Source organism: Amia ocellicauda, chromosome 9 (assembly GCF_036373705.1).
Source record: "Amia ocellicauda isolate fAmiCal2 chromosome 9, fAmiCal2.hap1, whole genome shotgun sequence".
NCBI lineage: Eukaryota > Metazoa > Chordata > Actinopteri > Amiiformes > Amiidae > Amia > Amia ocellicauda.
In genome coordinates this window covers 36,175,468-36,189,970 of record NC_089858.1, presented here as the reverse complement: position 1 = coordinate 36,189,970, position 14,503 = coordinate 36,175,468, and the positions used below count along the sequence as shown (strand labels likewise).

The window sequence follows — 14,503 nt, the reverse complement described above, 5'->3', positions numbered from 1 at the left end:
GTTGTACCCCAGTGCCCCACACTGCTCTGTGCTGTGTTGTACCCCGGTGCGCACACCGCTCTGTGCTGTGTTGTACCCCGGTGCGCACACTGCTCTGTGCTGTGTTGTACCCCGGTGCGCACACTGCTCTGTGCTGTGTTGTACCCCGGTGCGCTCTGGCTGTGCGGGTCGTGGCGCGGGTGGCCGCTGCGCGTCGCGGCGGAGGCGGCTGTGCGGGACGTCACAGCGCCATGGTTACGGCGGCGCGCAGCGAGCGGAGTCACTTCCACTGCGGCGGCCATGGTGAGTACAGCGGCCGGGCTGCGCACACGGGGTGCAGTCGGTGCTCGCCCGCCTGTTTACCCGGACCATCTGTCCGTGTCAGCGCGTCAGATATCAGCCGTCCTGTTACGGTAGCTGTGTGGCGGGTGTCTAGTCGGTATTTGTCATCAGCAGCACAGACGCCGTCTCTGAATGTGCAGTACAGTGTCGTAGGAAGAAAAGATGATGGTGGAAAGAAATCGGTTTCATAAGGTGCTGTTCATTGTCAACGAATGTCATGTCGCATAACAGTTCGTCGGCTTTATTCAGTATAATATTGATATTACCATTTCCTCATAATCAACGCTTATTTTAAAACCACTTGACGTGAATATAATTACAAAGTGGGACGGTGACGCTACGAGGGGACCGTGGCTTAGATATGCTAATGCTATGCCAAACAGACTGCCTACTTTGACTGTGGCAGGTTCTTGACATTATTATTTGTTATTATGATGATGTGTTAGATTATTGTTTTTGTTGTCATCCCCTTTAAAACGTTGGCCAGCAATGGGCCTGTCCTGCCTGGCTTGGGGGACCGAGGGTTTACTGGGGGTCTGTGTTGTGTCCAGTGTGCGCACCAGTGGAGCTGGCCTGGCCCACACCAAGGGCAGCATCCTGCCCCACCTCCACTGTGACTGTTTCACAAGCAGGAGAGGGGAGAGCAACAGAAGCAGCAAGAGGAGAGGTGCCCGCACCGCAGCCTGCCCAAGCCCTGCGCCCCCATGCGGAGCTGGGAGCGGAGCAGGCTGGATTCAGTGCTTGTAACCAGTCGAGACAGGGGCCCTGAGACAGGTTCGCTTCTTGTCCTCCACACATGCAAATGGCTAACAGCTTATGTAGGCCATGGCTAGAGGCTAAAGGAGGCAGGTGTATTCTTAGTAGCGCCCGCTCCCTGCAGCGTGTGGAGGGGGTCTGCTGCCAGTCACACTGTGGCCCTGACTTCTCTGTAATCCTGTCCTGTCACATCAGGGCTTTATAGGATGGAAGAGATTTCACTAGGCAACCTAATTGTTTTAGCAGCTGTGTCCATGATAGAATGAACTGGCTTAATCCCAAGGAGAGAGAGAGAGAGAGGGAGAGAGAGAGGGAGAGAGGGAGGGAGGGAGGGAGGGAGGGAGAAGAAACTGGATCACTGGGAAGTAGGACAGAGTCTCCGGCTCATGTCTCTCTCTCTCCTTCCTTCCTGGTCAATCCCCCCTAAACCTGCCACTGTGAACGGGTCTGACCTCTCTCTCTCCCTGAGCCAGGACTGCCCCTTTGTAAAGGCTTAACCATGGCAAAAGAACAGAAAGCTGTAGGTAAGTGCCTATGTGAAAACTTGGTAAAGCATGGTGAAGTATAGTGTAGTATAGAGCAGTAAATGTTTATCATAAGAGAGCTTCCCGATGCTCCGGGAGTGGATGCGTTTTGAGTGGATGTTGAAAAAGTCTATGAAAAAATTAATCTCTGGTAAATGTAGTGCTGAAACAGGGAACGGCAACAAGGCCCTGAACAGCCAGGCCCTGCCTGGGGACAGAGAGCCGGCCCTCAGCGCCAGTCTGAGTGTGAGTCTGGCAACAAACATGCACAACACCCACTTGTGCCTCCACCCTGAGGAAGTGTTTTGAGAGGGTGGTGAGTTTCCAAATGAAAGCCCGTGTCATCATTAGAGTGGCTGTACAGAGCTCCGGGGGGGTATTACACCCAGTGTTGATGCCAGGCTCTGGCTGTTCTTATGAGAACCCAGTGCTGTTCCATTGGGGGAGTCTCTGTGCTCATTAGCGGGAGTTAGTGGGGCCTGCGGGAGTCACTGCGTCGACAGCCCTCCCTTCCTTCTTGCTCTGCTCTGCGTATGAAGTAGATGCTCCAAGAGACCGATTGGATGATTGGGGACCGGATCAGAGAAAACACCACACTGTGCGGGATAAATGGCATTGCTCAGTATGGCTACAGACCAGGGCAACAGCTGTGTCAATTCTTCCCTGGAGAGCGCTGCTTCTGTAATCCCACTGTGCACAGGAGCTATTCCCATCAGTCTTCCCAGTCGCTGTGTTCCCAGTGTATCCCACGTATCCCCGTTTCAGTCTCGGTATTCTGGGTGCTCCCTGCAGTGACAGTATTCCTGGTCCTTCTCAGGGTTTGCTGTCGATCCTGCGGAAGCTGAAGAGCTCTCCAGATCAGGAGGTGCGGATCCTGCTGCTGGGGCTGGACAACGCGGGCAAGACCACCCTGCTCAAACAGCTGGCCTCCGAGGACGTCAGCCACATCACCCCCACGCAGGTGAGCCCTCAGACAGCACCCCTCTCACACAGACACCTCCACCCTTATGCTGATGCCCCCCAATCTAGACTGCTTCACACCCACAGACCCCCACAAAAAGTGAGCCACTCGCACATGCCGGACTCATATTACACTGGGCCCTGAATCTTAAAACACACATCTTCAAAGGGAGTGCCTCTAACTCAACAGGCCCATAGACCACAGAACTGAGCACACAGAGGTGCCTCACACACACACACATACACACACACACATGCACACAGACATACACATGTCCAAACCAATCTCTCGGCCAAGCTAGCCACTCCACTAGAAGCTTTTGTAGGGAATGTGCTTGTGTGTGTGTGAGAATGTGTAGTTGCTGCATGTGCGTGCTATGTGTAATTGTTTGTGTGCTTAGTGCGTGCATGTGTGTGTGTATTCTGCGTGTGTGTGCGTGCGTGCTGCATGCCTATAGGCTAGACTCTGACCCTACACTGTGTCTGTCCTGCCAGGGCTTCAACATAAAGAGTGTGCAGTCTCAGGGCTTCAAGCTGAACGTGTGGGACATCGGGGGCCAGAGGAAGATCCGGCCGTACTGGAGGAACTACTTTGAGAACACAGACGTGCTGGTGAGCGCCACACCAAGCTCCCCCAGAAGCCCATAGGCTGCTCTCCCATTGCGCCGCTGGTCATATTACCGCCACAGGCAGAGACAGTGCCCTTCTGTATGTGTGGCAGTACAGAGGTGTACAGATTATTCCACTGTGGGTGCTGCGGCACCAGGGGACACATCAACGTGGAGTTTTCTGATTTAGTCATTTCCAGACACAGTAACGTACCATAATAACATCATGTGGTATTCTATTGTATAGAATACAGTCAAATACAGGCACATTTACAGTCCTATAAAACAATGGTCCTGCCCTTCACAATGGCCCCAGCCCCAGGTTTTTGAAGGGCATCTCCTGCAGGCAGGGCGCCAGGCCGTTCCTCATCCTGCTGAGCGAACACTCGACCGCCCCCCTGACTCCTTGTCTTCTTCTCACTCTCCTTCCCAGATCTACGTCATCGACAGTGCGGACAGGAAGCGCTTCGAGGAGACCGGACAGGTGAGGCCAGCCTGGGCGTGTGTGTGGGGGTGAGGGGGGAGAGACTGAATCTGAATCTGCTGGTCTGTATTGCATCTCTGTCATACGGGGCTATGGGCCACACTCACCCCCGTCTCTTCCTCTATTTATCACTCACCCCTCTCTCTCAAATTCAAATTCAAGTGCTTTATTGGCATTGAGCAGTATTAAGTATTGCCAAAGCAATGGGGACAGATTTCAAACTGCGAATATATACAAACATGCATGTAAATACACATACATACATGTACAGATCATTCTCTCTCTCTCTCTCTCTCTCTCTGTGCAGGAGCTGGCCGAGCTGTTGGAGGAGGAGAAGCTCAGCGGGGTGCCTGTGCTGGTTTTTGCCAACAAGCAGGACCTGATGACGGCGGCACCGGCGGCGGAGATCGCAGAGGGGCTGAACCTGCACATCATCAGGGACAGGATCTGGCAGATACAGGCCTGCTCTGCTGTGACCTCCGAGGGGGTGCAGGTGAGGGTCACACACTCACACACACACACTCACACACACACGCACACTCACACACACTCACACAATGGCACTCTCACACACTCACTCACACACACACTCACAATGACACACTCACACACCATGGTAGGAAATTTGGGCATTTTGAGGCATTTCAGGGGCAATTGTAAATAATGTAGTTACAGTGTATGTTTACTCTTTAACATACAAAGCCAGGCTGCTGGACAGAGTTGTGTGCCTTAGACTTACAGTTGCCTATAATAAAGTGCATTTTTGAAATTCTCAAAAATTACAAGCAGCTATTTCTCTTACGTTTAAGAAGTTCAGAGACAAATCGCTACCTTAATAAATTGGTCAGCGGTAAAAACAGATTCCCAATTAAGATTAAGATTATTCTCCAGTGACTTCAAGAAAGGCCTCTTGAAATCACATACCCAGACATCGGGGGTAGTGCTGAGGTGTGCAGCGGTCATTGCAGCTGCGTGGCAGGGGAGGTTATGATTATATTTTTCATTAACAACGGGATGAAAGCAAATGTAATTTTTGTCACAGTCTAGGCTTGGTGAGGTTTGCAGTCACATTGCTGCAGTGCTGGTACAGCATTACAGCAGTGTGTAAAAGGGCTTAAACACACATACCCACACACAAACACACACACACATTGCATAATATACTCTTATATATTATTACATAACAAGAGTGTGTGTGTGTGTGTTTTGTTCCAGGATGGCATGACATGGGTCTGCAAGAACATCGCAAGCAAGAAGAAATAACAAGAGGGGCACAAGCAGATGAAAATCAGTCTCCAACCCTCTACTGTATATTCCTTAACTTATATATATATAAAAGAAACAGAAAGGCAACTATATAATAGTATTTATTTTTCATAAATAAACTGAAAACCCCAAGTCTCATCATCATCATGGCACCGTTCATTTAATTCTCATTGTGCTGGGTCTCAGAGAGCCACCCGTGTGGCGGGATGGTGTGGCAGGGCGGTGTGGGGTCACTCAGTGCTCTGCAGACAGACGTGAATAAAACACCTGGATCGAGTTTCCCTCTGTGTTCCATAGATTTAGTGATAAGGTGTTGCCAGGTGGAATCTTGGTTTTAGGTCAGAATCTGATTTGTTGACTTATTTCCTTCATTTTCTTTTGCTAAGTTTGGTAGTATTTTTTCTCACAATGCCACAAGGGGGTGCTGATACTCCACTGCAACTCCTGTACCTGCCCAGGCCTCAGAGTCAGGGCCGGGCTGGTTAAATTCATACGCGGACAAAAAGGTGAGACTGACCCCAGGACAGGTTCAGACACAGCATACCCTCGTCCCCCACAGCGACCACAGCAGCGCTGGCACATGTCCTGCTGCTCTAGCCCCTGCACTGTAACAGAGTTCAGGCAAAATCCAAAACAAACACAGAAGAACCTCAGCACGCCTGGCATACTTGTTTGTTTGCTGAAACAAAACGGTATCACAAAAGCTCTCCTTTATTATTATTATTATTATTATTATTATTATTATTATTATTTCTTGGCAGACGCCCTTATCCCTTTAGTGCCCATGGAATAGAAAATACAACAGGAACTGTGTCCTTTAATCAATGAATGTGCCGTTGGGGTATTCTGGCTCACAAAATCTCTTACTAGATCATGGAAACTGAGTTCCCTGCAAAATTTCTCCTATATATTAATATATTATATATTAGATTTTTGTGGGGAGCTGATTTGAGTATGAGACCTAAGGTTTCAGCCGCAGTTTGCACTTGTGCAAGTACTTTTTTGCGCATAGGTACCTCATCAGCACAATAGGCAGCCTTGTGTCATCTCTCTGCCAGCCCCCAGCCCCCAGCCCCCAGCCCCCAGCCCCCAGCCCCCACCCTTAGTCTGGAGGAGCAGCCAGGCCTGGAGCAGGCCATAAATCATGGGACTTTCCCAGCCTCTCACCCCAGCAATGAACCCTCCCACATAGGGGGAAACCCAGGACAGACAGAGAGAGAGAGAGGGAGGGAGACAGAAAGAGAGAGAACACCTAGGACTTAATTAAGATCCTGTTGCCTATTTCACACAAGTCCCCCCCACACACACAGCCAGATGCTTCCCTGGATTGCTTATCTCTCAATTAGAGTTTAACCTCAGCTATCAGGGCCCAAGATCTCCTCATCAATACCGGAATGACCCACTGGCTCGTAATCACAGCAGGGCCCCCTTCCGCCCCATCCTGACCCCACCAGCTCACCCTGCTCCACTGCAGCGCTGCCCCACCTTGTGGAGGACCAGGCCTGGAAGCCCCCAGCGGTGCAGAAGCAGACGGCCCTGGCACCATGGCACCACGGCACCAGCCGGCCTGCTGGTACTTTTCTACAGCCATGCCACCATCACCCTCATCAGCACTGAGGTAGCTCTTCAAAACTGAGAGCATTAGCACTGGGGTGGTGTGGTGCGGTGCGAGTGACCCAGGTGTGGGCTGCCGGGGTTGCAACTCTTTGTGGCTGTCGAGCACTGGGGTTCGTTCCAATCCACAATGGTCAGTGTCAACGCTGTGTGAAGAACCCTGCCGCACCGACACAAAAGCCCCGCCATGCAATGCGGTTGTTCGGTTTGGCTGCTGTGTCCTGTGTGGAGCATGAAGTCCAAGGCCAGACTGTACCACAGGGGTGTGTTAGTGGCCGCTCTGCATTTTGCATTCTGGAAAGGACATGGCCTGGTATGTGGGCATAGGAGTGGAGAGAGAGAGAGAGAGAGAGAGAGAGAGAGAGAGAGAGAGAGAGAGAGGGGGGGGGGACGGACGACTCTTTAATTCTGTGTTTACCCACATGATGCTCCCGGTGTTTGAATGTACTTGATACTTGCACTAATTACAGGGCAATAAAAGCAAGAACAGCCCACTAGCTAGATCAATTGGCTGTAAAATGCAAGAGTGCCCAGCAGGGAAGGCGCACCTCCTTCATTCACACTTGAGGGGTCTGTCGATACAAGGCAGTCAAGAGGTTAGAGGTTACACATACAGCAGGGTGGGGGGGTCTCAGTGTGGCCAGGCAGAGCGGGGGGGGCAGTGCCCTGTACAGAGGAGAGGGTGTCAGTTATAGACAGGGGGCATCTGAGCAGGGCCACTAGCCTGCTGTGAGTCTGTACGTGTCTGTGTGTGCCCGTGCATGTCTGTACATGTGTCTGTGAGTTTGAGTGTGCATGAATGAATGTGTGTGTGTGTGTGTACAGTGAGAAGTGTCAGAGATGTGTGCAGGCAGCACTACTGATGAATGGCTCTGTCACAGGAAGACTGGAGCCTCAGGGGGACTTCTTGTTCAGCCTGTCTGTGCGTCTGTGTGTCTGTCTGTGTTCCTGTGATTCTGTGTTTCTATGTGTCTGTGTGTCTACTCTCCTTCGGGGATCTGGGGGGCGTGAGGGAGCAGGCTGGGGGATGTAGTGTCACCCATTGTCGATTGGAATGATGCATTTGTTTGAGCTGGAGCTTGGTGGCACAAGGCAGGGTATACCCTGGACAGGACACTAGGCCATCACATGTCCACACAAAAAACATATACCACATACCACACACCATACTCGCAAGACTACAGGGCAATTTGGATTAGCCAGTCACCATGAACTGCCTGTCTCTGGGGTGTGGGAGGCAACCAGCGCACCTGGAAAAAACCTTTGTGGACAGGGAGAACAGGCACTCTGCACAGGCGGACACCCAATGCCTGAATCAAACCTGGGTCCCAGGAACACTCTTCACCACTGTGGCTCTCTCACTCACTCTCTCTCTCTCTCTCTCTCTCTCTCTCTATATATATATATATATATATATATATATATACACACCAATCAGCCATAACAGTATGACCACCTGCCTAATATTGTGTAGGTCCCCCTTATGCCACCAAAACAGCCCTGACCCGTCGAGGCATGGACTCCACTAGACCTCTGAAGGTGTGCTGTGGTATCTGGCACCAAGACGTTAGCAGCAGATCCTTCAAGTCCTGTAAGTTGCGAGGTGGGGCTTCCATGGATCGGACTTGTTTGTCCAGCACATCCCACAGATGCTCGATTGGATTGAGATCTGGGGAATTTGGAGGCCAAGTCAACACCTTGAACTCGTGATTCATCAGATCAGGCCACCTTCTTCCACTGCTCCGTGGTCCAGGTATGATGCTCACGTGCCCATTGTAGGCGCTTTCGGCAGTGGACAGGGGTCAGCATGGGCACCCTGACTGGTCTGCGGCTACGCAGCCCCATACGCAACAAACTGCGATGCACTGTGTGTTCTGACACCTTTCTATCAGAACCAGCATTCACTTTTTCAGCAATTTGAGCTACAGTAGCTCGTCTGTTGGATCGGACCACACGGGCCAGCCTTCGCTCCCCACGTGCATCAATGAGCCTTGGCCGCCCATGACCCTGTTGCCGGTTCACCGCTTTTCCTTCCTTGGACACTTTTGATAGGTACTGACCACTGCAGACCGGGAACACCCCACAAGAGCTGCAGTTTTGGAGATGCTCTGACCCAGTCGTCTAGCCATCACAATCTGGCCCTTGTCAAAGTCGCTCAGATCCTTACGCTGCCCATTTTTCCTGCTTCTAACACATCAACTTTGAGGACAAAATGTTCACTTGCTGCCTAATATATCCCACCCACTGACAGGTGCCATGATAACGAGATTATCAGTGTTATTCACTTCACCTGTCAGTGGTCATAATGTTATGGCTGATCGGTGTATATTGCTGTATGTATGTAGTTCTGGACGAGTGCCATCAAAGAGCTAGAGTTAGTGATTCTGTCAGCGCCACACAGAACTGACATCAGTATCCATCTCTGAGTGGCTCAATAACCGGCTGACCATGTGTGTCAGTGGGGCGAGGATCTGATAGGGCTGTGCGTGTAGCTGTGACCTTCCCAGTATTGACGTCTGTGACCCAGGCAGTTATGAATGAGCCGGGACGAGAAAACGTGTCAGTCTGGTTGGGAGAGTGAAGGGGGAAGGATGGCTGGGACGGTGGGCTGGAGTGTCGGCCAGTCCTGGACTGTGCAGCACTCAGAGTCAGCTGGGAGAAGGCCGAGGTCGCACTCTTGAGCTGAGACGGACCCCGCCCTGACCCCCTGACCCCGGGCTGAGTGTGTGACCTCTGGGCAGAGTGGTTGCAGGCAGGCTGGAAGCGCTGACAGTTCACCCTGCTCCCACGCGGCCAGGACTCTGAACCAAACTGGCTCGACCCAAACACGTCAGCTGGGGCAGCAGCGACCCTGTGGCCCCCCGGCCCCCCAGCCCGCCTGCAAATCCCAGCTCGCCTAGCTGACTGACGGGCATGCCAGCAGCAGAGTTGGACCGTGAACCCCCACAAACTCTAGTCTTATCTCAGAACTTGTTACGGCCGTGTGTGAGGTCTGCCCCCTTTGTCACCGTGTCTGTCTGCCTTCAGTGTGTCTCTCAGCTTATCGCACGCCCCACACAACAAGCACCCCCCGCCCAGCCCGCTGTGCACAGGACCCCACAGGGAATGTGGACAGAGACGAGAGCGATCTGAACTATAAATGCACACAACCTAATGGGAGGCTTTCTACTGTGAAGACTTTCGCACTTCAGTTCAGTCCATGGTAACAATTAAAAATAAATACAAATTAATTTAGAAAGAGAGACATGAGTCTATATGGAGAAATCAGGTTCACATGGCAACAGTAGGTTTAGAGACACCGGGACAATGGCTTCAGAAGTGTCCTGACTGTTTTGAGTTTGTACTGTGTTGTGACGTGGGCTTATCTAACCTCGTACACAAACACACACACACACACACACAGACACTTGCACACAAACACACACACACACACACACACACACACACACAGACACACACACAGACACTTGCACACAAACACACAGACACACACACATCTGGAATAATGATGCTGCATAATTTTTGTCTTGGGAAAGACTAAACAAAACAAACAATTAAAGTATTGGGCAGCACCCACACAAGCTGTTGGAGGCCCTGATCCTGACTGCTGATGGTCTCAGCCTGAGACTCCTGGAAGAGTCTGTCTGGATATTAGCATAAACCCGAGAGGGAATATACCCTGCATTATTTGTGGTGGTGTGGCCCTGTATTTCCCAAACACACACAGACACACACACTAAAACCTAAAGAGATGAGAGGGCCAGGACTATTTCCTCCTGTTTTCAGAATAGCATGTTGTGAAAGCAGAATATATACAGCAGGACAAGAAGGGAGTGATAGCACCAACCCAGAGAATGGCTTGATTTGTTTTGTTTAAATTTCTTTCTTTTTTTTCCCGCATCTGTGTGTGAGTTGGTGAGTGTGTTAGAGTGTGTGTGTGTGTGTGTGTGTGTGTGTGTGAATTCTCAATTTCCCTATAAAAAGAAAATTCATTTGCAGTTGCTAATGTAATGTCATCGTTGTGTTTACTGAGCATGGATGATGTATAGGGGATGTTGCATTGAGTGAGACTGCTTAATGATGCATAGAATTAAGTCCAGAGCTTTCAGCTGAGCTCCCTTCTCTCTCTCTCTCTCGCTCTCCCTCTCTCTCTCTCTCTCTCTCTATCTTTCTCTCCCTCTCTCTCTCCCTCTCTCTTGCTCTCCGAATTTGCAATGCACCCTGGGAAAGAGGCTGTCTCGGACTGGCGACCACACAGTGCTCTGTGCTCCACTGCTTCTATCCATCCATCACCATGGAGAGAGAGAGAGAGGGAGGGAAGGAGGGAGAGAGAGAGAGTGTGTGTGTGTGGGGGGGGGTTGGTGGCTGAGAGAGATAGAGGATATTGAGGGTGGATGAGAGAGAGGAATAAAGAGGGGAAAAACAGGATGGAAGAGAGATGGAGAGAGGCAGGGATAAAGAGAAAGAGTGGGAGAGAGAAGGAGAGGGACAAAGAGAGAGACAGGCAGGGAGACAGAGAGAAGGGGTAAACAAAGACATTTCTATGACCATTTAAAAAACAGATAAGAAGGTGTCACAACACTCTGTTCTGTCCATTCTCTCAAGTCAGGAGGGAGAAAGATGGCTGAAACATCACATAGCATGACATGATACTGCATGACATCACCCCCGCCCTCCAAACATCACTGTCTGATTTAATGATAGTTTGTATACTAGTATAATTAAGTAATATGACATCAAGAGTATCTGCACACAAAAGAGCTCATCCCACAGAGGTGTTACCACAAAGGAAACACGTTGCAGAGCATGGATAAATACAGTAACAATTTTATGGGATACCTGATGTTTTCACCTTGATTGAACTGTTCATTGTCCCTGGGGGGTGCAATGTCTGCTGCGGTTTGTCCCAACAGAGGCTCTCAATTACTCAATTCATGTCATCATGTTCTCAGGTAGGTTTATCTGAGACTTTCACAGTTTAATTTTACAGCTGATCACTTAAAATATACGGATTATTCAGAATACTGAACCCCACCGGACTTTTCAGAGTCTGGAGGGAAGTGTTAAATTCACCCAGTTCATCATTTAATCAGACCAGTTAAGGAGTCAAAGAGCTGGGCTGGAACAAAAACCAGGAGACAACCTGCCCCCCCAGGACTGGTGTCTGAAAGCCCAGAAAGGGATTTCAAGCACTGAACTACCACACCAGTGTCTGCTGCTTGGAGACATTTTCACTAACAATGTCATTGTTTTTTAAATCATTAAACTGTCCTATCGTGCATCCAGGGGTTGTTGTCAGCTGTGCGGAGACGTTCTTTGCCTTTTTTCTGAAGTATTAAAGGTAAGAGGATTCGATGCAAGTTAGATGTTAGCGTGTATGTTCTGTGTGTTCGGGTTTTCTTGCCCAGTTGATTATGTATCAGTGTGGATGTCCCTCCTATAGGTGTGAATACTGCACATACACACACATACTCACAAACATGGACATAAATAAATACAAACATACACACACACGGTTACAAAGTTTGCATAACCTTTCCCAGTGTCTTTTCTACACTGGTCCCAGTATGTATCTGTACACCAGGCATGCAGACAGCAACCACTGTGGCCACTTCCTACGTCTACAGCCAGAGACATTTACTCCCCAAATGCAAACAGCACTCGACACAAAATTCGTTCCTTTGGTGTCACACCTCTCCATTTGCCTAACACCTCTGAAACACGTCTGACACACATGACCTCTGACCTCCCTCTCTCCCTCAAACCCAGGCCCTTGGAAAACACTCATCCAGATGATTGAAATTGGCGATCCTGATCTTATGGATGTTGCATCCTGAATACATCTCTATATTCACCACTAGCACAGGTCTAAATGCCAGTTTGGGCTCTTTTAGAGCTCTCTCTCTCTCTCTCTCGCTCTCTCTCTTTCTCTCTCTCTCTCTCTCTCTCGCTCTCACTCTCTCTCTCCCACACACACACACTCTACCTCTCTGCTTTTGGAGCCAGGCCATTATGATTAATAACTTATTATAGTGCTGAGAATGAAAACTCAGAGCACTTGCTTTGGGGATAAGCCGGTCTCCCTTTACTCAGCATGCGTGTAAACTTTGGCCGTGAATGTACAGTGTACACAGTGTGTGTGTGTTTTCAGATTTTATTTCTCTCTTCTCTCACTCTCTCCCTCTCTCTCCCTCTCTCTCTCTCTCTCTCTCTCTGTCTGTGATCTACCTGCCTCCCATCCATCATGCTGGCCCACACCCCACGCTGAATTATTATTTCTTTGATGTGTTACCAGTTTAAAACAAATCCATTTCACTGCCCATCAATTTATCATGAGGGATTGGGGGAGTCACACATGAGTTGTAGGGGCAGCCCTGCTCTGCTCTACCCTGTGCTGTGCTGTACTGTGTCTGTGTGTGTGCCAGAGAGAGAGAGAGAGAGAGACCTCCTTCCTTTTCTCTCTCTCTCTCTCTCCCTGCCTCCCTCCCTCACTCTCTCTCCCTCACAAAACGTCTGCGATAATTTATCACTCCTCCTAGCTTGGCTGACAAACTATTTGCAGGAAAATGAGTTTTTCCGCTGTGGATTTGTCCTCTGGGAATGGAGAAGGGGGCTGCTGTTTTTTTTTTTTTTTTTTTTTCTCATTCTTTCACACACACACACACACACTCGCTCGCTCTCTTCCTCTCTCTCTCTGCTGGCTGAGGTCTCCAGTATTTATGGAGGTGTTTAAGATAAATGAGGTAAATTAATAGAGTCACTGGAGGAACAGATCTGCTTTCACATGAGAGAATCTGTCAGCGTCTCGCTACAGAGAAAGAGGTGCTGCTCTCTCTCTCTCTCTCTCTCTCCCCCTCTCTCTCGCTCTCTCTCTCGCTCTCTGTCTCTCTCTCTTTCTCCCTCATCCTCTTTCTCTGATCCTAAGACATCCCTGGCTTAAAACAAACAACACACACACACAGACACACTAAGCTAATTACCGCAATGGGCATCTGTAAGTACGTGTAACACCAGTGATTGAAGCCCCCTTGTTAAAATTACCCGAAGTGAAGCGGGATCAGAGTGAGATGACAGCCCCAAACACGCAGAGGAAAATATTGAAAAAAACAATATAGATACTAGCCCACATGGAGAATTTTTCTGACTTAGAATAAGGCCAAATGTACTGGATCTAATAAGTGCAGTACTAGTACATCTGATACACATCAGAAGCAATACTCAACCGCCAACCTACACACACACACACACACACACACACACACACACAAACACACAGACATAGAAAGACACGCAGGCCCACACTCATAAGAGACATTGACACCGAAACAAAACACGCTCAGGAACACACAACAACACAAGTTGAGGTGGATACACGCCAACACACAGAGGGCATACAATTCCACACACGCCTGAATACCTCTGTCTAAAAACTCTTATCAGCACAGAACCAGTGTTTGTTCGAGCTGTGGGGCCTTCCCTTCGGCCTGTCACAGACCCGTGAGTGTGATCGTGCATTTTGTACAGCAGCTGATTTTGCGGTGATTTCTCCCATCAGCCCAGATAATGATAATGTTTTTAAATGGTGTGTGTGGGGACTGAGCCGGGGAGGAACATGGTGTCACCAATAGAACTGGCACAGTATACAAGTGACGAGCATTGGCAAAGTCTATAACCACACTGAAGAGCCACTCTGGGCCTTGATGGGAGATGGCAGGAAGTCTACAGTGCTACTCTTGAAGCCGTCCCATTTCTGGTACAGTGAGGGAAGCTAATCTATTCCTGACTCCAGTTCCAGTTTATCCCAGAGGTGTTCTACAAACCTGTAAGTGTACCTGGGTAAAGGCACCTGCTAATAGATTATTATTATTATTAATAATAATAATAATAATAATAATAATAATAATAATAATAATAATAATAATAATAATAAAACTCCAGCAATGCTGGCATTGCATCGTGGGGCACAATAT

General features: G+C 49.5%; 1 protein-coding gene across 2 annotated transcripts; it reads left to right on the top strand.

Moving 5' to 3' along the window:
* The first annotated feature begins 220 nt into the window (after positions 1-220).
* Positions 221-5,063, top strand: LOC136759354 (ADP-ribosylation factor-like protein 3). Of its 2 annotated transcripts, none has more exons than XM_066714314.1 (6): positions 221-282; positions 2,419-2,562; positions 3,057-3,173; positions 3,603-3,653; positions 3,961-4,146; positions 4,869-5,063. In XM_066714314.1, exons 1-6 carry the CDS (start codon positions 280-282, stop codon positions 4,914-4,916), a joined length of 549 nt encoding a protein of 182 aa, XP_066570411.1. In that variant the 5' UTR covers positions 221-279; the 3' UTR covers positions 4,917-5,063. The 2 variants fall into 2 exon arrangements, with proteins under 2 accessions (XP_066570411.1, XP_066570410.1); XM_066714313.1 differs by lacking the exon at positions 221-282 and adding an exon at positions 316-513.
* Positions 5,064-14,503: the final 9,440 nt, after the last annotated feature.